This window comes from Scophthalmus maximus, chromosome 5 (assembly GCF_022379125.1).
Source record: "Scophthalmus maximus strain ysfricsl-2021 chromosome 5, ASM2237912v1, whole genome shotgun sequence".
NCBI classification, from domain to species: domain Eukaryota; kingdom Metazoa; phylum Chordata; class Actinopteri; order Pleuronectiformes; family Scophthalmidae; genus Scophthalmus; species Scophthalmus maximus.
Window position 1 is genome coordinate 13902501 of NC_061519.1, and position 23837 is coordinate 13926337.

Consider the following 23837-nt stretch of genomic DNA (forward strand, 5'->3'; position numbering starts at 1 on the left):
GTGAAAAGTAAGAGATATTCCTCACGCCCTCAGGTCAACACAGAAACTTGTATAACTGCATTGGTAGCAGATAGCCGGATGATAGATTGACAGGGAATATTAGTTTCACACTTGTATTAAGCTATGTCTTATGTCGGTAGTGATTTATATATATATATTTATATATATAGCTAGACCAATACACTGCTGTATTTACTGATATTAGGTATTTGCAGATATATCGATGCTGTCGAGATTACATAGTTTGTCCACCAGAGACCACAATTTTTTAAATTACCAAGTTTAAAATGTATGGGATAAATATTGTTTGTTTATGGTATGAGTTTATTGTAAAGAAAAAAAGAACAGCTGTTATCAGATTTTTTTTTTAATCTTCCAAACATTGATATCAGTATTGGCCTCAAAAATCCATACATGTCCGTCAATGGGTTTGATAGATGTCTGGAAGGAAATGATTTATCATAAAATGATTGATTTTGAATTTATCTATAGATTTGATTGAACTTCCAGTAAATGCTTCCAGTTGCAGCTCTGCCCAACACTCATTTGCACACTATGTATTTATGATACTTTGGATCTGCCAAAAGCTGCAAGTATTGAGGTCACTACCAAGATATGGCTTACATTGTTTTCCTGTGGCAGTTTTTAAATTCATGACTGATTTTTTTGGGGGGGGGGCTTTTTTACACACATGTCATCCAGGGGGAGGGAAGGTAGGAAACTTTAAAGACTGGAGGGGCATCTAAGAGCCCTTTGTCAGGCAGCTGATAAATGAAGAATCAATCTGTGGCACTACCTGTGGTTGACAATGGGTTGATTGTGGTGATTGCTCAGTGAACACATGTGCCATATGCTCTCCGTGCATCCGAGCCGATCGACAGGTACACAGAGAGGCCAGGTGTTGAGGATGAGGTCTGTTTTCCCTTTGTGGGAACCCGCAGAGCAAAAGTAGAAATAACTAGGTTTATAATGAGTTGCCTGCTAGCTTAGGGTGGTAAAAATATTGATTGGATGTTGTTGTGTAGTGAGAGAGAGAGCACAACAGTGCTACACCGACAGCAGGTTAATGAGCGCTGCACACAGCTCTACAACGAAGCTACAGGTTAAACCTGCAGTGCTGAACTTTGTCTCCACTATCTGGCAGTGACAGTAATTACACAAACACTGTGTGTATAAAAATTGTTGTTGCCGTCAATTGCTACTTTTTTTAAGACTGTTCCCTCAGCTGAGTCCAATCCATCATTTCTCTGCCTTAGGCTCCACCATACTACTAGTTGTTGTAGCCCACCCCATCTCCATTGGTATGGCTGCTCCCCTCTTTAGTTCTGACAAACCAAAAATTGCTGGTTGACGTAAACGCATTGCGTGTCGCCAGACACCAGATTTAAAACTAGGCTCAATTAGCATTGTGTGAACTCATTTGACAAGGGCTTGAATATAAGGGAGGTTTGTTTATTCGTTAAACTCTTGCACTACAGCTTTGATAAATAAAACGTGTCGTGCGGATGGTTTATAGGCAATATTTACTGTCAGACAATGAATTTATACCATTTACACTGTGGTAGATGTCACTTAGATTTGTCTTTTGTTTATTTTTTCTGCTTTAACAGTATTTTATTCACTGGATCTTTTAATTATGCATTTACAGTTAATCAATTACATTTCTAGAATATTGTATATAATATGATCAATATAATATCAATATCAGAAAATAAAATTACACAACGTGATACATGATATATCCACATCGCCCACTAGTCTGTTCTGTTGTTACTAAGATGACATCGTCTTTTTCTTTTTTGTTGTGTGCTTCAGCAGTCCACAGACAAAATATATTTCTTTTTATTTCTATAAAACAGAAAAGAAAATGATTCCGTTTATGTATTATTGTATAAATGTATATATTATTCAGTATATATTGTTATTTCTATTTTCATATAGTAAGTGCCACTTGAGTATGTTAGTAATGCTCTGAATAGCTTATTTGCCATTTTACATTATGCATACTGGTGTATAATGAACAGGTCAGAGCGACACTGGGTGACTAAACACATCAAGAGTCATCTGATGTCTGCAGACAGTAAAATCTTCATTCCATATTCAGTTCAATCTAGGTCTCACTTTGCCCACAGTTACATTGTCTGTGAAATAACAAGTATGAAATCAGAAGAATGACGTACAGTAACTGCCCCACCTCATGTCTTTATTTTAATCTTTATATAATGAGTAGTTGGTCTCTATTAACTAGATATTGAATTAATTTCATTGGAACTCCTGCACGTTTTAATGATTTTTTTGTTTGTTTGTCACAATATTTGTCTTTTATAAAAGACATAATTTATATTTATATTTTTGTGCAAAAAAATCACCACATCTATCATCCTGTTAATTCAGAAAAAAATATCTCCTCTCATCCCATTGCACGACTTTCGCATGATTCATTGAATTCATCTCGCTCAGCCTTCGCTTTTTCCATGTCATGTTTTTCATCACTATCATCATCATCATCATCATCCTGTAGCAGTTTTTATTCTATCTAACCCAGCATTTCATCAAAGGTGATAGACAATCACCAAGGTTGCACAGATGAAAAAAGTGGGAAAAGGTGGTGTTGTTTTGGTCAGATGTTTGATCACTGCCTAGATACATTTTCTAATATTAGAACATTTCCTTGATTTGCCCCGCTTCTCTGGTGACTGCAGAGCACATGGCCAGAGCAGCAGCCAATCAGAGCGCAGGGTTAGCTTTCCCTCTCTCTAGCAACAGTGAGTTACTTGCTGCCTATTCATTAATTATTTCCCTGTGGTCTCCCTCCGCTGTTTGGACTCTGCTGATAGGAAAGTGCTCACTGCTTTTCTGTTGCTCTCTGCTCTGACAGAATAAAAAGCCTTTTAAAAAACGGGGGATGGATCCAGTGAGGCTGCGCTTGCCAACTGCTGCAGTTGCCCTCAACTGTGAGCTACTCCAACACTATCAGACCAGGACTGTAACAGAGATGACTCTCCTCTCTCCTCGTACGACTTTTTCTGCTGTGGAACTAAATAATAAAAAAGGATTACAGACTGAGAGCGCTCCCTGCGCACTGCTTTTTCTTCTACTCCCATCTTCTTCTTGTTTTTGCTTCTTTTTTGGATCGTTGCGTTGACTATAAACAAATGAAACATGGCAACTGGAAAAACGACTGGACTTTCTTGCTGGCTGAGCATGGGGGGGGGTCACTTGGAGGCAGGACTGTTTTATATTTTTTTCGGGGGGGTGGATGAAGAGCAGGTGGAGAGAGAAGAGGGGGGGGGGGGTTAGGGTTGGATTGGGGGGGGGGGGGGGGGGGGGGGTATGGTGGTGTGAGGATTGCGGGCTGTGGTTGGGTATTCCAGTGCCACGTGTCTTGCCTGGCACCTCTTGCTTCTCGACTCGAAGGATGTTGGACTGAGAGTCTGGCTGAGCCTGTCGGGCTTCTCTCTGAACCAAAAGTGGGGTGAGTGTTGCACTCTGCTGCATCCTGTTATCACGATAAACCTTTTTATGGAGAAAAAAAATAGTGATAATATTCGTACACTCAAAGGTTTGCAGTGAATGTACGTTTGCTTTACTGAATGTAGTGGTGGTAGAGAGGATAATCTAGACTACGGTTCGAAAGCATGCACTTTGGCATTCAAAGATGCATACCGAAGGTGAAGGTTTTATTTTTTTATGCGTTCACCTACTTTTACTTGAGCATCTGCAATGCATCACTGAAATCGTTGTCCATTCAGGAGCGTTTTACGAAGCGATTACACAACATCAGGCCTCGCAAACCAGGCATATGGTTGTTTTGGATTTGGACATTTTAGGAAATTGCCCCGAATAGCTTCTCACTTCTGACATAAAAGACCAAAACTTCGTCGCTTTCACCCTCTTTCTCAACCTGCTTCATCTCCTCACTTACATCGTTTCGACCAGTCCAGAGAGGTTAACAGGACCATTGTCCTCGGTTGGTCCACGGACCACAGATGTTGCACTTAATCTGGAAACCCTAATCTCTCTCGTCCTCGCTTCCTTTACTAGAACCCTTTCCAGGGATAGAATCCATCCTTTTTTAAAACGGCTATGTTGTTATTCAGTTATATATGTGCGCCCTTTGGCTTGGCATTTTTTTTGGGCCTTGCAGTCATCTCTATCAGAGAATATTTATTACGGACGCATGGATTGACCTTTCGCTGTATGTAGATGCCATGACATGAGCATTATTTTATTTGGTTTAAGTGTTTTTTGTGATATTGTGCCAACCTCTGGTTGCTCAGTTGACTATCCATTTGGTATTCTCATGAAGAAAAGTCTTTGGTACCGTGTAATTTTTGCTATTTTGACAGAATGAAGCCTGGAATATTTCTGAGGCAACACAGAGCTGCCTTTTTTCTTTCTTACGGAGAGGAAACTGTTGCGAAAGGTTGCGCATGTTTTGGTAAATTCTTGTTGCACTAAAGCCATGGTGAAGATCTTAGTTTCTTCGCCATTTTGCATGAATTTCTTCGACTGCTGATAATTGCAGTGTTAAGTTATTTCGCAGTAAAAAACTTCTTGTTCCTGTGGATACTGTGATGTGCTAGTCAGAGCTTTGAGTGTGTGAATGTAGAATGGAGGGAATGGAGGCTCCTGTCCAGGGACCCAGTCGGCTGTTGGTCATGACGCAGCAGCATCATCCGATTTCTCTGTCCTGACCGAAGACTGCACAAATGAATGGAGCTGCTGCAGTTCGCCATTTTCATGCAGGGCTTTGAGCTTCGTTTCACATAATATGGGCCACTCTACTCGTGGCTATTTATTGTATGGATATGACTTGAAAAAGCAGTTTGTTTTTACTTCTGTTATTCTTCATTAATTCTTCACTAATTACAATTTTTTTATGATGTGCAGGTCGTTCATAATCCCTGTCCGGAACATGTGGGAGCCTGAGAGAACCGAAGACGATTAAAGACCATCCCACTCGGCCACTCGTCTTCCAATCAGAGCACTTAATTTGACCGTGGAGAGCCAACAACACAGGGCCCTCAAAGTCTTTTTTCCGGCTTCTTCAGTTGCATCCAGCCAGCAGGTTTTCACCGCTTGAAAGAGCATGTTGCCAACGCTGTCCCTCTGCTCCATCATCTGGCTGAACCGGGGAATCAAGCTGAGGAAATCGCACCAGTCCACCAACACCGGTCAGGTCTGAAACCGCTGCAGCTGCAGACATAACAGCAGCAGAACGCCATCTTATCAACTTTTGAAAATGCTTCTCAGCTTCGGGTGACTCCCCCTCCTCCCATCATTCCCTTGACCCCCTTCCCCCCAAGCCAAACTAATATCCAACATCAGAATTTAGTGACTCGACAACCGTTTTGGTTTTTGAGGAGGATTTCCCGTAACCCTGTTGTTGCAGTGGCACAGGCTGCACCCTCTAATCCTCTATTCGGTAGCCATTTTGATTTTTGTCTCCTCAACAAAATGGCGGCAGAGGGTTTTCAGTACCATGCACTATACACATTTACCAAGGACCAGGAAGAGGACTTGGACCTGCAGCCTGGAGACGTCCTGACCGTCAGTAAGGCCTCTCTGTTGTCAATGGAGAACTACCAGGAGGGCTGCGAGGAGCAGCCCGGGTGCTTGGGCTGGCTCCTCGGGTACAACGAGCGCACCAAGCAGAGAGGCGACTTCCCCGGGACTTATGTTGAGTACGTGGGCCCCGTCAAGATGGTGCTCCCATCGAGTCAACCCAGGTCCCAGCGACCACTCCCTGTTGCTCCCAGACCAGAACTATCTCAAGGTAAGAACGCTTTTCATACAGATAATGTCTGTCACCTGGTTTATCTCAGCTGTGAAGCTGCACAACAGGTCGGCCATTGTTGAAATATATTGCGTAGGTCACATAAAGATAAACGCTCACAGCACAATGCCACTGCAAACTGTGAGGCAACCTGACACTATAACGTATTAATATCATTCATATAATTGTCTGTGAGAAACCAGCACACAAAGATGTGAATTTGTGAATATAGATTTTTTCTGGATCTGACTTCATTCAGTCGAGGAAACTTTTATATAGACTTTTTGGCTTAATTCTTCTGATGGGGGGAGGGCGTTTCTCTGAGCTCACTGTTAATTTGATTTTAAAATGATTTTGAGACTAGTTTGAAGCCATCCTTGGTCCAATATGCAACTTACACAGCTGTTGAAACTTGAATCCTCCTGCGTACACCACATACACTGTGAATGGTCTCTCCAGCCACTGGTGTTTTCAGTGAGGGAGGAAGAGTGGATACATTTTATATTTTCAAGTGTATATATATTTTTACATACATACACCCGACTAATCATTGACTATGATTAAATGTTGAATTTAAAATGTTGATTAGCTGGGTCAACTGGACAATATGGATGCATACGTCTCAACCACCAGCCAATTCAGCCAAGCCATATTATGACGGTTCACATGGATCACGAGCAAAAACCACATTAATTTGAGGTTGCTCTCACCGCCCCTCAAAATACGTCATAAGCCTCCCCCTCTTTGGCAGCGCAGCTAACAAGACTTAACTTCCTAATAATGAAGTACTAATCCATATACTGTACCTACTGGACTCTCAGGTGTGCCCATCACTCTGTCCGTCTGCGTTACCCTCCTTCAATTGAGCATTAACATGTGGATGTTGAGGAGCATCCAAACCGCACCTGGGCTTATCTGCACATGAATGCCTGCAACTGCTTCATTATGACGTGTTATTGACCCTCTGCTCAACTATGGGTGAATGATGGTGCAGGCTGTGCACAACTGTGTTAAGACCAAGATAGAGTTATTAATGGAATTTTTGGCACAAGGATTAAACATTGTTTACTGATGTTTTGAGTAAGAGTAATGTTTTCATAGGTGTGTTTGTATTTTGTGCAAAATCAATTTTTTTATGGAGAGATACGTGTTCTCACACCACTCTCACTTCTGTGACTAAGGGAAAATAGGCAGGTCTGATATTTATCCGTGATGGTAAGAGCCTGCTTTCAGCGACGACAGTTTCCAAGTCAAACATTGACATGGCATGGATTGGTCCACTTCAGCGAGCTCAACTTCAAGTAAAAACTGTGATTTGTTACCAAAGATCCTCTACTCTCCCAAGATTTCCATCATTTTCTCCTCATTTGCTTTTGGCTTCAGCTGGTTGATTTATGCTTCCTTGTATGGGACGCCAGAGGAACAGAGGCACAGAGCCAAAATAGATATAGATAGATAGATAGATAGATAGATAGATAGATAAATACTGTATTCATCCCAAGCTGGGAAATTCTGGTGTAGCAGCAGCATGTTTCACACAGCACACATCACACATTAAAAAATATATACAATATTTACACAAAACAAATAAATATAGAAAAATAAGAATAATACATTCACAGAATTTGCATGAAGTATTGACAGTGGAACAAGGTCTATCTGTCAGCCAGAGGTGAGGTGTTGTATAGTTTTATGGCTTGTGGCAGGAAAGATTTCCTGTAACGGTCCTTGTGACAACGAAGCTGAATCAGCCTATTGGAGAAGGAGCTCCGCTGTCTGTCCAGTGTGAGGTGGAGAGGATGGTCCAGGTTATCCATGATGGACAACAGTTTGTTCATAGTCCTCCTCTCCACCACAGCTTCAAACGTGTCCACCTTACAGCCTATGACGGAGCCAGCTTTCTTGATCAGTTTGTTCAATCTGTTCGTGTTGCTGGCTCCGATGCTGCTCCCCCAGCAGGCCACAGTGAAGAACAGTACACTGGCAACAACAGACAGATAGAACATCTCCAACATCCTGCTGCACACATTGAAGGATCTCAGCTTCCTCAGGAAGTAGAGTCTGCTCATGCCCTTCTTGTACACAGTCAGGCTGTTGGTTTTCCAGTTCAGTCTGTTGTTGATGTTGACTCCCAGGTACTTGTAGTCCTCCACTGTCTCCACCTGTCTCCACCTCCTCCCCGAGAATGAAATCTAAAAGATATATAAAAGTTTTTATATTATTCTACATGTGAAACCATACATTCCTCTTCTGTCAAAGGCCGTATTCTCTCCCAATTTCCCTGTGCTTTTTAATGACAGATGGGATAAGTACCACTCAGAGCACGTAGGCTGTGAACTCTGAATCACCTCTGCTTGAGCCAATTGGCTATTCATCGTGTACAACACCGTACAGTGGGCCTCATATATAATCATTAGTTGGAATTCATTACGGAGTATTTTTCGCAGAAATGTCCTAAAAAGCAGGGGATGTCGTAGCTGCAGTACAAACACATCTTATCAAATTATATTTCTCTTTGCCAACAACACTATTATAAAAACCTGAGGGTGAAGGGAATGTATTGGTTAATAAAACACTGGCCTTTACTAGAGTAGGAGAGCAGTGTGCTCGCACTTTGACACACAGTGAGACAAACCAGTTGGGCAGCAGGTATTTGTGTGTGATTTAGAAAGAAAGGGTCAGAAGAACCAAGTGAAACCCTGAGAGAGAGAGGAGTGGGAAGTGAGGTGAGAGGGTAGGGGGTAATTTTACAAATATCATCTTCATTTCCCCGAAGGAACAGAAGCCCTGGTCATTGTGTGAATAGAGCTTTTGTCAGTGTGGCCCATTTACTATTCACAGGAGTCATCAAGGGGCAGCACCACGGCCTGGTGGTCAGGAAAACTGACCACGTTACAGGTTTAATATGTCAATACTTCAACGTATAGCTGAACGTGTCAGTCATGTATTTATGTATCTAAACCGCTGTATTAGAAAGTATGAGAAATTTTCTTAGCGGTTTATTTCTCTGAGCAAGTAAGGACGTGAGCTGCTTGCACTTACACCAACACAAAAGGCATATACGGTAACCCTGGTCGAATTACAGTAAGTAAAGCTATCTGTCTCTTTATGCAGCAACCTGGTTACGGTAAAAACCCACGTTCACATGCAGCTGGCTGGTGATCAGATTTCTGCTCAACCCCCAACAATAAGTTTGAGCCAGGACATTTGAAATTTAGATAAGATATTAATGTTTTTTTGTGAGGACTAGCTCTGAAATGACCGAGCACAGATCTTTTTTCAGTTTTAATCAGACTGGGGTTTTTTTTTGTTCAACTACAATTGATAATCCTTTCTTCACTCTGGACTGTTGCTACAGTGATATTCGGTCTGAATTCTTTGTCATGCAAATGGACATGTGACATTCATTAGAAAGTGAAGACATTGCCTCCCAAAATTTGGATTCTTTTAAAGAAATGTTTCTGTTAACCAGGGTTTTCTCAATCACTACACCCAGCTTCAGGAAACCAGGCTTCTCATTTGCATTTTGGAAATTAGGTTACTGCAGTATGTCGACAACAAGGCGGCCACTTTACGTGCATGTAAATGTACCAATGTTTTTTCAGCAGTAGCAGGCAAAATACAAAATTTGGATTTGTTGTCGGCCAAAGGACACAAAGAGCTCAGCTTTTCCTCTTTCTAAAATTGCATAGTAATAGGAGTATTCTGAATTAGCTGATGATGTCATATTTAGTGTGAACAGTTTGTACCAATAAAAAAACGAGCGCCTGCTGTTCATCTACCTACACTTGAATGTATATTTTGTATGTCTAATTGTTGTGAATATAGAAATGAAAGCGTTAAAAGACATTCTATATCAACATTAATTCAATATGTTTTCTACTTGAATTTCTGATTCTCGTCTGTGTTTTTTCAGCGCTGTTTTCAGTGTGTCCTCACTGTAAACCAGTTTCTTAGTTTGGATTTTGTTAAACTGGTGATTGAGAATGTATCACGTTATGTGGTGCATATTGCTTTAGCACAACTATGAGATGAATTGGGACAATATCCGTTTCAATACCCAGATGCAAATGCAAAACATTTCTGAACTTGCAGCAGAAATAATTCAACAAACCCAGAGAGATTTTTTTCCCTTTCCCTCCTCTCACTCTCTCCTCTCTTTGGCCTCACTTTAACTGCCTGCTGAAGTGAACCATGGCTTGGCATTTTCTCAAACTCCTCCCTTCGTACTCCCTCTCCCGCTCCCTCCCCTCCCCACTCCTCTCCCGTCCTCCCTCCGTTTTTGCAGCCTCTGCCCCTGATTCACATACATGGCTGATACTGTCTCTGGGCAGCCATAAACCATGTTAGCACGGCCAGTTCTCAGAAAGGAGAGGCCTCCACTCACTCTCCGCTCCCTGTGCCTTACCAGGAAAACACTTTCAAAGAACCCGTGGAGGGGGGAAAGGGTGGGAGAGGGGCTGAAACGGTGGAGAGAGAATGGGAAAGATATGAAGAGGCTGGAAAGGGAGGGAGACACTGTGTAAGCCAAGGCCACCCTATCCAACTGCAAATATAGGAACCAGCTGTATTTGTTTTCTCTTCTGTTGGTCTTATTATTCTCCTGGACTTTTTGTAAATTTAGTGTGTTACAGTTTGAAGGGCTATAGAAATGTCATCATTTTCTGGGGCATTTCTTTACTGCCAGAGCAGTGAATGAGAACTTGTTAAGGAATGACGTTGTCTTACTAAAAGATTAATGCTTTAGCAAACCAGAAAAAGAGTGAAGTATGTTTCGCATAGTTGCTTACTGAAGGCAGGTCAAACAGAGACAGCGTCTGTTTGTTTCAACAGAGTGATACCATAACCCTGACCCCAACATTCATAGTCACCCTGTAACAGTCTGTCCCAAATTCCAGATGCATTTTTTTAAATCAATTTATTGAATTTGCCTTTGATTATGTTCTGGCCCGTCGTCTACCTTCCTAAAAAAATTGAACCGTAGCCAAACTCACCTTCCACCCCCTGTTCTACATTCTGTTTCATCTGAGGGCCAAATATCCAACTCAGCATTATACGGGTGTGTGTTTAAGACCAAGGCTTGACAGAAACGGATTTGTAAAAGTTATTGAACAACCATGTCCAAAGGCAAAAGTGTTTACCAGTTCTGTACTCAAAGATGTTGTCATAGAGAGGGGAGAGACATGAGTCGTCTAACTTGCAATAACAACACACACTTTTGAACCTTAACTCTTCAAAGGGATTAATAATCTTCATTGCACTTGTTTGTCTGAATGAAAAGTGTATAAAGACGTTGTATCACAAATGTGAAAAGAGAGTTTGTGAGAAAAGTTGAACACCCGGCCAGTTGCTGTGTGAAGTGGGCGTGAATGTCCGACTGTCGATTTTGGAATGTGTCAAAAATGAATGCCCAGACTCTGGTGTTGGAAAGTCTTCGAGAAGTGTTTTACAATTTGACAAGCACACTGACCCATCGCTTCCGGACTGGTAAAAGTCACATGACAGTCAGGCGAGTTGCTATGCAGCCATGCACGTAGTTATTGACAACAATGCACCTGTTTGTACAGTCAGAAGCTACATCAAAAATTTACAATATGGCTAGATATGTTAGAAATGTAGTATAAATAAAAAACATTTACATTAACAGATTTAAAGCTTACTGGCACCCAAAAAGATGGCAATAACAATAAACAAACACACACACACACACACACGCACGGACGCACACACACACACACACACACACACACACACACACACACACACACACACTGATAGTAACCAAACAACTGTTAATATATCCTGATGATAATTCTTCCTGACCATGATACCTCAGTAACTTTAAATCGATATTTAGATTTACATACATGTATTGATCACAGAACAATCACTCCTGCTGTCATTTACTGTATATTGTTAATGACAATAATGTCCAATGGAACAATAAAGCTATCCACTTGGAAACCTAATCTAGTGATTGAGCGCAAAAAGTGCTCATATTATTATCCTATATTATCCTTTTATGAATAAAAGTCATTTACTCACATCTTTGTACAAATCATAAATAGACATTTTGGTATAAAAGTAAATATTTTTAATTTATTTAAGGGAGAACTGGACCCATTTCAGAGCCAGCGGTAGCCCCCCCCCCTCGCTTTCTAATTTTGTCTGAATATATTATTTAGGACATTTTATAATTCTCCAGTCACGTTGCATTATACACATTTCAATCAGCCTGCTATTAAACGTTTATACCACAGTTCTCCATCAATATCTCCTCTGAGTGGAGCCAGCAGGCCCATAAAACCCGATCCAGTGCCGTGTGGGGATCACCTGTGTTTGACCTGGTTGCAGGGGCTTACTTACACGTGTAGCTTTGAAGCATGTTGTGACAGAGGAGTGGCTAGTGTGCCCGGTCATGATGCATTGCCTGTCTACATAGTTGGGATGCAGTGAAGACATGTAGCAGTGAAACCTGACCAGCAGCATACACACGATTACACACCATCCGTGAGCCAGACGCCAACTGGCCTTGTCACCACTGCACACTGGGAACACATGCCTGGAGTGAACGGCGCGGTTCACAAATGTTACAGCCGACTGTTTCCTCATTTGTAGATACATATTTGTTGTTTTTTTAAATTTAGCCTTGAATATGTCTGTGTATTTGAAGGCCAGTGAAACCCTGGGAACTCTTAATTAAATGTCGGGAAAGAATGCAGATAGTAAAAAATTAGAACTTTTCAGAGGTAATTAAAGTTTGTCTGTTTATGAGGGATCTACCATTCACTGATTATTTTAAACTGAAGTAGGCAAAGCCTGTGAATCTATAGCTAATAGAAACCAAATGTTGGCCCTTTAGTGGCGTATTCAATTACACTGAAATAGAACAGTGGTGAAAGTCTCCAGTCAGAATTAGTTATTCTCCTAGTTGTAGGGCACCATTGTTTATTTAACAGTAGTCTGACAATCTAAATCTTCAAACCCGTAATGCTGCCCTCCTCAAAACTGAGGCATGTTAAAACTCAGTTTTAATTCATTGTTGAATATATAAATATTTAAATATTTTTATTTCTAAAAAGTACTCTTGATCACGATAACATTGATGTTGCACACTAGAAATATGTTTTTTCCTATGGTAATTTCTAGCCGCAGCTATCCTAAAATCTGAATATCATATTAACGTGAATATGATATTTAGGTTTTAGACAATTGATAAGATTGATATTGTAGTGTGAAATAAAATATGACAAGTTTTTTATTAGTCGTACCAGTTGTGGTACAAAATCAGCAGGAATCCACAGTGTTGGAGTCAAAGTGAGAACATTCCCGATGTTCAATGCGACCAGTGAAATCCTGTGAATGAATTTTCGCTGTATCTCTGCTCTCGGAGAAGCGTCACTTTCTGACGCACAAAATGCAGCAGAGCCAGCTACGTATTACATAAGAAGACTGATGCAGAAGAGACAGAGCAAATATTATGCTTTGCATAGCTTTCCCTTATCCAATCTACTTTTGCCTGTCTGCTGCTTGCCTTGGACTGAGCCTGCGAGTCAGTGTAAACACACAAAAGACAGGATCGGCAACTTTCATCCGATTTCCACACTTTCAGCTTCGTTGGGTAGACAGCAGCACACACACAAACAGAGCACAGGACGGCTCTTTCTCACTTTATCACAGGTACTGTCGAACGACCCAGTTCGATCAGAATTCACTCGCTGTTATCGCCGTTAAAACACAGTCATGCAATCTTGTCTGTAAAACATGAGTCCATACATAAAACAAGACGAATGCACCAGGAAAATGTGTGAGTGCTAAACTACTCCCTCTCTCTCTCACGTTCTTTTTTCTCCCCATATTTTCTCTCTTTCTGTTTCTCCCATTGGCCACGTTTCGGAACATGTCAAGTCATATGCCTCTCTCGGAGCGTGTAGTCTGCCAAGGACGTGTTTCTAATTGACTAACGAATGGCTGTTACTTTAGCTCTCTCTCTCTCCCCCATATCTTTCCAAAACCCTGACAAGACTTTTTCCAGAAAAAAAAAAGAAAAGGCTCCTCCTTTTGCATGAAAGGCTTTTCTTTCTTAGCACATGACGATTTCATGTTTGTTGTGTGTAGAGTGAGAAAATTCAATCTTCCTGGAAAAAATATGGCATGTTTTCTCCCGACTTTCCTCCCAATCTGTTGGAATGTGTTTATGTTTGTGGGTTTTTCGCCTATGTGTTTACTTACTTAACACAGCTGTATACGAGTTTCATGAGGATTGAGTTTTGCTCTCTTGTACTAAATAATGAATACATTCTGCTTTCTGAAGCAGTATCATTTACATTGTGCTTCATCTTTACTCATGTTGGTCAAGTCGTAGAGTTTATTTTTCTGTGTGTAAGTCTTTTAAATTAAGGTAAGAAAACTGAAATGGTCTTAGGCTTTTCATGATACATGAAACAATTAATTGTTAGTTTTTGTGAACTGTCCACATAAACAAAAAACTAACTAGGAAGTCCAGTGAATTCTCCTGTATGTCAGAAGAAAATGTGAAATAGTTTGATGTTACCAAGCTACAAAACAGAGCAGAAAGAGAAAGATTGCATGAAAACTTGATAATAAAGGATGAAAAGGGAGAAAATGAAAGTAGGAGGAGCAAAATACAGAGAGAGCGAGGGAGTGAGGGAGTGCGGGCTAAAGACATACAGGGAGACTGAGAACAAGAACCAGTGAGAGGGGTGAGGGGGGCCCGGGACGGAATGTGCTGACGCGGCGTTTCTTGTTTGAACTCCTCAAATTAATAATCAGCAGCGGTTTAACCGAGCTGTGCCAGGAACAGGAGCCTACTGCCAAGCCCCGGCCAAGCCAGGCCCTCCCTGCTCCCTGCGTTACCCCCACCCCTCACCCTCAGCCCTACCTCCCCCTCCTCAATCCCCAGCTCACAGCCCTGCTCTGGGGCCGAATAGGAGGCACTGCCTGCCTGTCCTTGTCGGGCTGTTCGGGCTGGGTCTGGCTCACTGCCACTGGGCTTTTGCTTGTTCAGGAGTTTTGATTAAATCCTTTATTGTGCTCCACTCACGCAAAGAGCTAAGGCAAAACACCGAGCAGGACGGAGCGGAGGGGAGGAGAGAAAGGGAGACGGGAGAAAAGAAAAGTGAAAAAATGGAGGGGGGGGGAGGGAGGGAAATGGGATCTCTTTTTTCTCCCTCTTGCTTTCTCCTTTTCTTTTTCGTACTGAAAAGATGTTTGATTTAGTCTGTGGGGAGTAGATAAAGTTTTTTTGCTCGCCATCAGCAGTCTTTTTATGTGGCCTTTTTTATTTTCACTTTTTGTATTTTTATTTTTCCTCTGAATAAAGAATATTTTCATTATTCTGTACATTTACTGAATTGTTCTGGTTTTGTTATGAATCTTGTCATCAGCCAGACTTCAAACCAGCACAGTGACATGCACCACACGCTTCAGTCCTCTCTGTTTTAGTTAATTCTAGTTTTTAAATTCAAGTTTTTTTTTTTATTCTGCAAACAAATTCTCAAGTGCTTCTTGCAACAGCGGACTCCACCTCCTATTTTCTTTTACTGTTGTTTACCGATTTTGTACAAACAACATTGTACATACTGTCTATATCCAATTGCTGCTAGTTTACTGTGCCCCTGTCAGTGCTGCAGCACCCCCCGCAGTCTCTCGTGGGCTTTGTGCCAGAAGTGTAACAGTGATTTGTGCTGTTGTTTCAGCTGTGTCTGTGCTGGACCTGAGCGAGCAGTTCACACCGCCAGAGACGGCTCCCCCAGCTCTCATCAACCTGATCCAAGCCATAGAGAAGAGAGGTATATCTATATCAAGTAGCCATCATATCCGTCTGTCGGTCTGTCTGTCTGTCTCACTGACTCCCTGTCCGCCTCCACCGCCTTTCGTCTGTGTGCGACTATCTCCCTCCCGCCATCTGCCTCTTGCTCTTATGCCAGCATTTGCACAAGTGTAGACATATAGACATGTGAGACCAGTCAGACCACACAGATGTAGAAGAGATCCTGCACACTCTCAGTCGACCCTCCTCACTGGGTTTGAGACTTTGTATAGTCTCTCTACATTGAAGTTTAATGTGGTTTCAAGTTTGAGCAGTTTCAGAGTTCAGCACAATGGGTTTGGTTCACACTATGTTATTAACAAATAGTTCTCAGTGGGACTCTATTCACAGTTTTTACTCTTTTTTCTGTCTTCCTTTTTTTGCTTTGTCTGTACATGAAGGGCTTTAACTAAAGATTATTTTCCTTTTTTTAAATGTATTATTATTATGAGTCTGCAGATTTCATTCTTCAGTAATCAATTAGTCATATATATATATGACTAATTGATACATACATACATATATAAATATAAATTACTGAAAGGATTAATATATTATCCAAATAGCTGCTGATTAATAAACATACCATACATATTCAAAGTTACCTTCAGTAAGGACACAATAAATCAACATACTGTACCAGAAGCAATGCAAGAATTTACAAAGAGAAAGCAAAGTCTCTCAGTTTTTGTATTTGTATTTGTCTGTAACTGTCTCACCACCACTTTTAATTTATTTAGTTTTTCTTTGCTGTCAACGGCACACTCCAGAATCCAGCAATATTTGACTTTTTTAGGCATATTACATTTGTTTCTTTTTCACTGTGGAAACATGCATGTACTCTGATCGTGCTTGTGGTATGAAATTAGGACACAGTTATATTCTTTTCATGAAGTCATTAATGTCACGAAAAAAAACTATTATGAGGAACAGGAGCAGACAATGTTAAAGAAGGGAGTTTTGTAATATTTTAGAAGCTGGAACTGTTGAAATAATAGATGTTTACTCACTTCATGTGCACAATTCTGATACTGATAGAGCTAATGTTCATGCTCTGACCATCCCTGTCATCCTTCTGGCTTGATTTTCACAAAAATTCTTCTTACCCCAGCAAATATTTCATAATCGACATCTATGCCTCTAAATCTAAAGACTATAATGTAGCAGTAATGCTGAATTATATGCCAAAGTTAGATGCACGCACACTCTGACTGCATGGTGAGGTTTTTACAACTACCTGCGAGACTGTCTTGTCTCGAGGAATTGTCTCCTAGATGCAGGCTGTCTAGACCCAGTGTTAAGGAAAATAATAAAAATTGCCAGGGAAATTATTAATAAAGTCATTCAGAGTCAAATGTTTTCTTCAGAAAAACACAGGATGTGTGGAATCTTTCCCTTCCTCATGGAACAATCTGCTAAAAATTGGATCTCATAATGCAGGATTTCAGTTTAGACTTTTTATATTTTGTGCTATGTTTCTGGCATTTAGAGTCATAAAGTGAACCACACAGTTTCCACGATAAAAAGAACCAAACTAAAAACCATGAAGCAGTTTACAGGGGAACATTGGTTGGCCCTGCTTTTGTAAATATTGCTTGTAGAGAAACAGCCCAGTTGATTATTTACCTCCTCTTTGTTTTTGCACATGAGACTTGAATGAAAGCAGTACACAGCCGACATGTGCAGAGTATTTCCAGTTATTTTGAAGTGATCCGTCATATACAAGTTTGTGCTCACAAAGTAACACTGTCCAACTACATGTAGTAATAAAATGTCTGTGTTGAGTGTCCACAATTTTTACTACGTAAACTTGCCGTGGACTCATCCACTTCATTAAATAGAGCTACTCGCTGCTTTATGTGCATTTTAAATTGGCTGTTTTCAGTTTTCACTTACTCTTCTCATTTCTAATTTGCTTTTGTTTGTTTTTATTGTATTTGTCTAGTTTTCTGTGCGGCTTGTGAACCCTAACTCAACTTCTTTCCACCTCAGGTCTGGACTTTGAGACATTGTACAGGACAGTTAGCTCCTCAGGCTCAGACAGCCAGGTGTACACCCTGAACTCCGGTGAGTTGATTTTTTACAAAATTTGTTTTGTTTTTTTTAGCGTTTCATGGACAAGTTTGGATTATTTTTAGAACATGTATGCTGCTTTACACCTGTGCCTTCATATTTCTAATGTTACTGTATGTATATTTAGGAAACAGAAAGTTGACCCATAGTTTTCTGCTGTCAGTCATTTAGTAGCTCACGTGTACGTCTCACCTGCCTGTTAGAAATTGAAAAACAATGTAACCTGTCCTCTTTCCCAGCCCAGATCTTACAAAGCTGACCTGATGTGAACTCATGACCTTCAGCTCATTGCTCTGTGTCTTTTAAGTTCCTCAGACGAAATAAATGTAGCACAGTCAACAAAATAAAATGTACTAGAAGATTTATTTTTGGTGAATTGATTGATGATGATTTTTCCCTGGACACAAGTTGACTTTTTATGCTTTTGGTATACTGTGTGTGTTTGTGGTCTAGATAGTGACATGGGTCAGAAAGACGTGGGTTACCTCTCTGAGTGTGTCCTGCACTACCTGAGAGACCTCCCGTCACCCGTCATCCCAGCCTGTATCTACCCTCACCTTCAGACTGTGGTCACACTGCAGAGGAAGGTCCTACAACAGGCAGTCGGTAGGTCTCATCTCAATAGAAGATTGATTAAACACCGTTGTAAATTTAGTAAAAGTAAATGTCTTGAAATCATTTATCGCTTTATTTGGAAAATTGAACTCCGCATACAAACGGTTAAAAAGCGTGTAGTTGGATGTTGGAGCGTATCACCTGTTTGTATAAAACCTCTGCTCCCAACGGCATGTGCAGTACATGTTCAAGTAAATGCTCTCAAGCCACTGGTATGGGCCTTTAAAAGAGCAGCTAAAGTTATATTATTCCTGACTTATCACGATCTACTTTTAAACAATATCAACCAATCAGTCAATCCTAAAACATTCCTGGAATAATTTCATCGGTGTTTAATAAAGTTTGTTTTGTGAAAACAAATAGAGAGAAAAAAGGCTGGGTTAGAATTGGAGTTACGTGCAGTGTAATAGAAGCTGAAGTCAAGTCAAGAATTGAGCTGTGTGCTCCTGAATTTGTGTTAGTAAAACATAAAGGCAACTTTCATTGCTTCAATGGCTGTAATGCAAGTAAAAGAATTGCACGAGGCCTAAACTGACCCATGTGTGCTGATGTTCGAGGTCAGTCGCATGTCAACGTAGAGAGAATAGAGTTAAGCGTCAGGAGAGGATGAGCTCACTGAGGCATGTTAGAAATGCCTCCGCTGATTCTCCCTGGTACAGAGGATTCCACGATTTCATTTTGGATATATATACTAGGCCTTTTTACAGAAACAAGCATTTACCCTCATTGCAAAGAATAAAAAGAACAAAAAACAAACTATAGATCAGATTAAAGATCAAAGTTAAGGGCATTATGTCATAATATCCACACACCTAATTAGTATTTTGTTTCATAGCTTCACTGACATTCCTCAGATTCTCATGTGGCAAAATCTGATAAAATTGTATAATTTAGAATTTAAACATACACACAATAGTTTAGTGAAGAGATCCTCTTCATGTGTATTTGAATCACTGTTCCAGACGGTGCTGTAGCTGGTAGCCATGACAGAGAAGTAAGCCTGGTCCTCGAGAGCTCCACCACCGTCCCTCTCCATCACCGTCTCACCCTGCAATACCTCCTCACACACCTGGCCAAGGTCACCCAGGTGCAGGCCAGCAATGGACTGGACACACACACACTGGGAAAGATCTTCGGACCACTGCTCATACGGACGGGCCCCTCTACCCCTTGGTGAATAATTTTTTTTCAGATATACAGAAACAAATGTGAGAGCGTTCAACTTGGATCTGTCATTTCTGTGAGGCATTAGACTTAACGTGTCATATTAATGGAAAACTTTCGCTGTTGATTGTTTGATTGATGAATTAAGTGATTGATTGACTGATTTGCAGGTTATCACTTGATGATAAATTCCCTGCCCTTGCGGTGGAGAGGCTGTTGATAGAGAGAACTATGGAGCAAGACCTCACTCCTCCAGGTGCCATATTTTTCCTTAAGCCTGCATGGAATTATGTTTATGTTTCCCTTCAGCACAACGACATTTTATTTGTTTACATGTTTATTACTGACAACTTAATACATGTTGGTTCTTTTTTAAGTAGTTGCCTGGGGGATTATGTGATAAGTGAGAGAGAGAAAATAAATTTAGCAGTGATTTTTATGTGTCTATATGTGTTTATCTTCTTGCAGTTCTCCCAGCAAAGCCAGTCAAGTCAAAAATGGCACCATCAGCCATGACGGACACGAGCAGCCTGCTGAACGATGCGGAGTGGTACTGGGGGGAAATCTCCAGGTAAAACATGGAAGTAAACCAAGGATTTGAACACAGTTATTATGAGGTTTCCATCTATTTAAAGCAAAGGTTTTCAAAGTCTGAGACGGTTGGCCTCCCCTCGGACAAAGCTTTGGAAAAGTAGCTCCCTCACCCCACCTAAAACTACTTGATTAGTTAAAAAAAATCAATTTCTGGATGCCTATGTGATCACAATTATGTTGTTTGTTTGCATTGACACTCAACAATTGTGCAAACAAAGCATAATATTGCTGTTTGACATAACTTCAGACTAAATAAATAAAATGTATGTTTCTGACTTTGGGAAATGATAAAATTTTAAAACAACTGTATGTGGGATATGGAGGACCGTGGGGGACGCGGAATGTGAAATACAGAATTTTCCAATCCATTTTCAAATCCATCATTAAATAGAACAATTTGCTCTATTTAATGTTGGATTTGAAAATAGATTTAAAAAGCTTTTTCAATTTGCTCTATTTAATGATGGATTTGAAAATAGATTTAAAAAGCTTTTTCAAATTGCTCTATTTAATGATGGATTTGAAATTTGAAAATGGATTTGAATTTTTTTTCTCAAATTGCTCTATTTAATGATGGATTTGAAAATGGATTTTAAAATCTTTTTCAAATTGCTCTATTTAATGATGGTTTTGAAAATGGATTTCAAAATGGATTTCAAAATGGATTTCAAAATGCTGTATTTCACATTCCGCGTCCGCCACGGTCCTCCAGAGTGGGAAGCCTGTCAGACATTTGGATCTGATTATCTCCTCATGATCTCCTTTTGATAACTAATGTAATACATCAACAAAGCCATTAATGTGATTCCCCTTAGTTTGTTAAATGAAGGAACCACTTGTAATGTTGTGTTGGCTGCAAATTAGGATTATTATGTGTAATACCAGTAGTCTGGAAATGCAAAACTTTCAGAAATCCTTGTTGTTATTTTGCAATTCAGTAAGTATGTTGCTGTATTCGCAGAGAGGAAGTGAACGAGAAGCTGCGAGACACTCCAGACGGCACCTTTCTGGTCCGGGATGCCTCAAGTAAACTGGAGGGCGAGTACACCCTCACCCTCAGGTAAAGCAGCACTCAAATTTTCTTACAAAAGACTTTCTGCAAAACTGACATATAATCTCTCAGTCCACAAGCAGCTGAAACTGCGTTTCGTTCTCATTTGGCCGCTGTCTCCCCCTACAGGAAAGGAGGGAACAACAAGCTCATAAAGATTTACCACAGAGACGGGAGGTACGGCTTCTCGGAGCCTCTCACCTTCCTGTCTGTAGTGGAGCTCATCAATCACTACCGCCACGATTCCTTGGCCCAGTACAATGCCAAGCTGGACACCAGGCTTCTGTTCCCCGTCTCCAAATACCAGCAGGTTGGTGATGCTGCAGATTTTATAGCACTTTGTTTTCTGCTATGTTGTGTTTTGTGAAATTTTGTCCATCCATCTAATTCAATTACAAGCACAATCCCTCTGCAAGCCTCCTTTGATTTAGAAATCAAGCAAAGTTGACCTCTACATTTTTATTTGTAACAAGGAGCATTGTCTGCTTGAGTTGCTGTGTTTTAGTCTTTCATTCATCACGATGTCAATGTAATGTCACTTTCCTCTGCTCTTTGCATGTTCCAGCTGGTGAAGGAGAACAGTATCGAGGAGGTGGGAGAGCAGCTGAAGGTTTATCATGAGCAGTACCAGGAGAAGAGCCGCGAGTACGACTCTCTGTACGAGGAATACACACGCACTTCACAGGTAAGTGTTCAACACACACACACAGGGAATGTGTTACACCGTTTTGTGAATCATACTTAAATTACACTGAAGGTACATAGACGTGTACATACCTTAGACACATTTACAATATATTCTGGAGATAAAATGAAGTCTGTTTGTAGCCAGAAAAGATTATAAATAAACTGGAGTTATATGACCATGCATTTGCAATGATTTTTATTAAAACATGTTCAAAAGAATTAATGACACATTCAATGAATATATATATATATATAAAACATATAACATTAAAGAATTTATATTGAAGCCTCCATATTATTATTATTGTGTGTAGATAAGCATTGTGAATGAAACTCATCCTACTGAAATATTTGATTAAGAAACTTTACATTTCCCTATTAATTAGCTTTCATATTAGAGAATTGTAAACTGTCTCATCTACAGGCTGGAAAACATTGTGGTATATGTGAGATTCAGAAGGTTCAGTCACGGTCTTTCTCCTTTTCATCCCACAGGAGCTGCAGATGAAGCGCACGGCCATTGAGGCCTTTAACGAGACCATCAAGATCTTTGAGGAGCAGTGTGAGACTCAGGAGCGCTACAGCAAAGAGTCGTTGGAGCGGTTTCAGCGCGAGGGCAACGAAAAGGAGATTCAAAAGTACGTTTTTGCTTTTTTATACTGAGCTGTAAATCAAACTATTTCAGCAGAATTTCGATATTTATCATTTCAAGAACACATTCTTAGAGATAATCTTATCATTCCCTCACATCAGGATCCAGACCAACTCGGAGCGCTTGAAGTCTCGCGTGAAGGAGATCCACGACAGCAAGCGCAAACTGGAGCAGGACCTGAGACAGCAGGTCTCCGATAACAGGGAGATTGACAAGAAAATGAACAGCCTCAAGCCGGATCTCATGCAGCTCCGCAAGATCAGAGACCAGTACTTGATGTAAGGGGAATGAATCAAACATTTACTCCATGCTCACACAAACTCCCAACCCACAAGTTTGAAAACTGTCTGTCAGCATTCAATCTGTGGTGTTTCTGGCTCTGCAGATGGCTGACACAGAAGGGGACAAGGCAGAAGAAGATCAACGAATGGCTGGGCATAAAGAATGAGGCTGATGAGTAAGTGTTTGAGAAGAAGTAGCCGCTCAGCAACTTGTGCTGTGATTACAGGGCGCTGCCGCATCTCCACCTATAAGTTAGAGCTCACTATTATGTTCGTGGTATGAGATGTGCTTCATCGTTTGCTGCATGATTTCTGCCTTTCCAGTTCCTACTCGCTCGAGGAAGACGAGGGCTCACCCCACCACGATGAGTGTACCTGGTACGTGGGTGACATCAAACGCACCCAGGCTGAGGAATTGCTGAGAGGCAAATGTGACGGAACCTTCCTCATCCGTGAGAGCCAGTCACAGAAGGGCTCCTACGCCTGCTCCGTAGTGTACGTTTGTGTCTTACACTTTTTAAAAGCAAAAAACCAAAAAATTTGCACAAAAAAAAGTGACGCACTGTCCATTTTGTAATTTTGTATGATTTCTCTTTACTGTCATCGATAACTGACCAAAAGTAGACACTGTGATTTTGATAGGAAACTATTTAATTCTATAATGTTAAACATAAATGTTATACATTTGATTGTTGTGACAGTTCTGAAAGGAACAGTTTGACATTTGCTGTAGAGTAAGATGAGAAGATGGATACGGCTTAACGCAGACTAGCTCGTCTTTTTAGAGCAAAGACTGGAAACAAGGGGGGCTAGGTGTGCTTGGCTCTGCCATAAACATTAAGGACATTCATGAACAAAATCTCCAACGTTATTCCACCTCACTGTTCTGTATGACATGAACACAGAATGGGAGGACTGTTGTTCTGCCTTTAAGTCGGCAGTGGAGTTAGTCACAGAGCCGGATCGATGTCGGCAGGAGCGATGCTGTTTATGTTCTGCTACACGTTACGCCTCTGACACTGGAAAGCCAGCGTGCCAGAACCACACACACAGCATCATGATGGAGGCTTGTTTGTTTCAGTGTAAACAAGCGTCTTCTCAGCGGCAGG

At 40.8% G+C, this 23837-nt stretch overlaps 1 protein-coding gene across 2 annotated transcripts in view; it reads left to right on the forward strand.

Annotated features, from left to right (window-relative positions):
• The window catches only part of pik3r2 (phosphoinositide-3-kinase, regulatory subunit 2 (beta)), a 33643-nt gene that overhangs the window by 2619 nt on the left and 7187 nt on the right, over positions 1-23837 (forward strand). Inside the window, exons 1-15 of one of the 2 annotated variants that reach the window (XM_035634069.2) lie at positions 3342-3475; positions 4894-5779; positions 15499-15591; positions 17604-17678; positions 18138-18290; positions 19262-19472; positions 19634-19719; positions 19932-20034; positions 21019-21117; positions 21238-21418; positions 21674-21793; positions 22291-22433; positions 22549-22725; positions 22833-22904; positions 23053-23223. In XM_035634069.2, the coding sequence (XP_035489962.2) occupies positions 5461-5779; positions 15499-15591; positions 17604-17678; positions 18138-18290; positions 19262-19472; positions 19634-19719; positions 19932-20034; positions 21019-21117; positions 21238-21418; positions 21674-21793; positions 22291-22433; positions 22549-22725; positions 22833-22904; positions 23053-23223 (2003 nt within the window). In that variant the 5' untranslated portion in view covers positions 3342-3475; positions 4894-5460. Of the gene's footprint in view, positions 1-3341; positions 3476-4893; positions 5780-15498; positions 15592-17603; positions 17679-18137; positions 18291-19261; positions 19473-19633; positions 19720-19931; positions 20035-21018; positions 21118-21237; positions 21419-21673; positions 21794-22290; positions 22434-22548; positions 22726-22832; positions 22905-23052; positions 23224-23837 lie in introns of those variants that run through there. The other variant, XM_035634068.2, reaches the window with a different exon arrangement.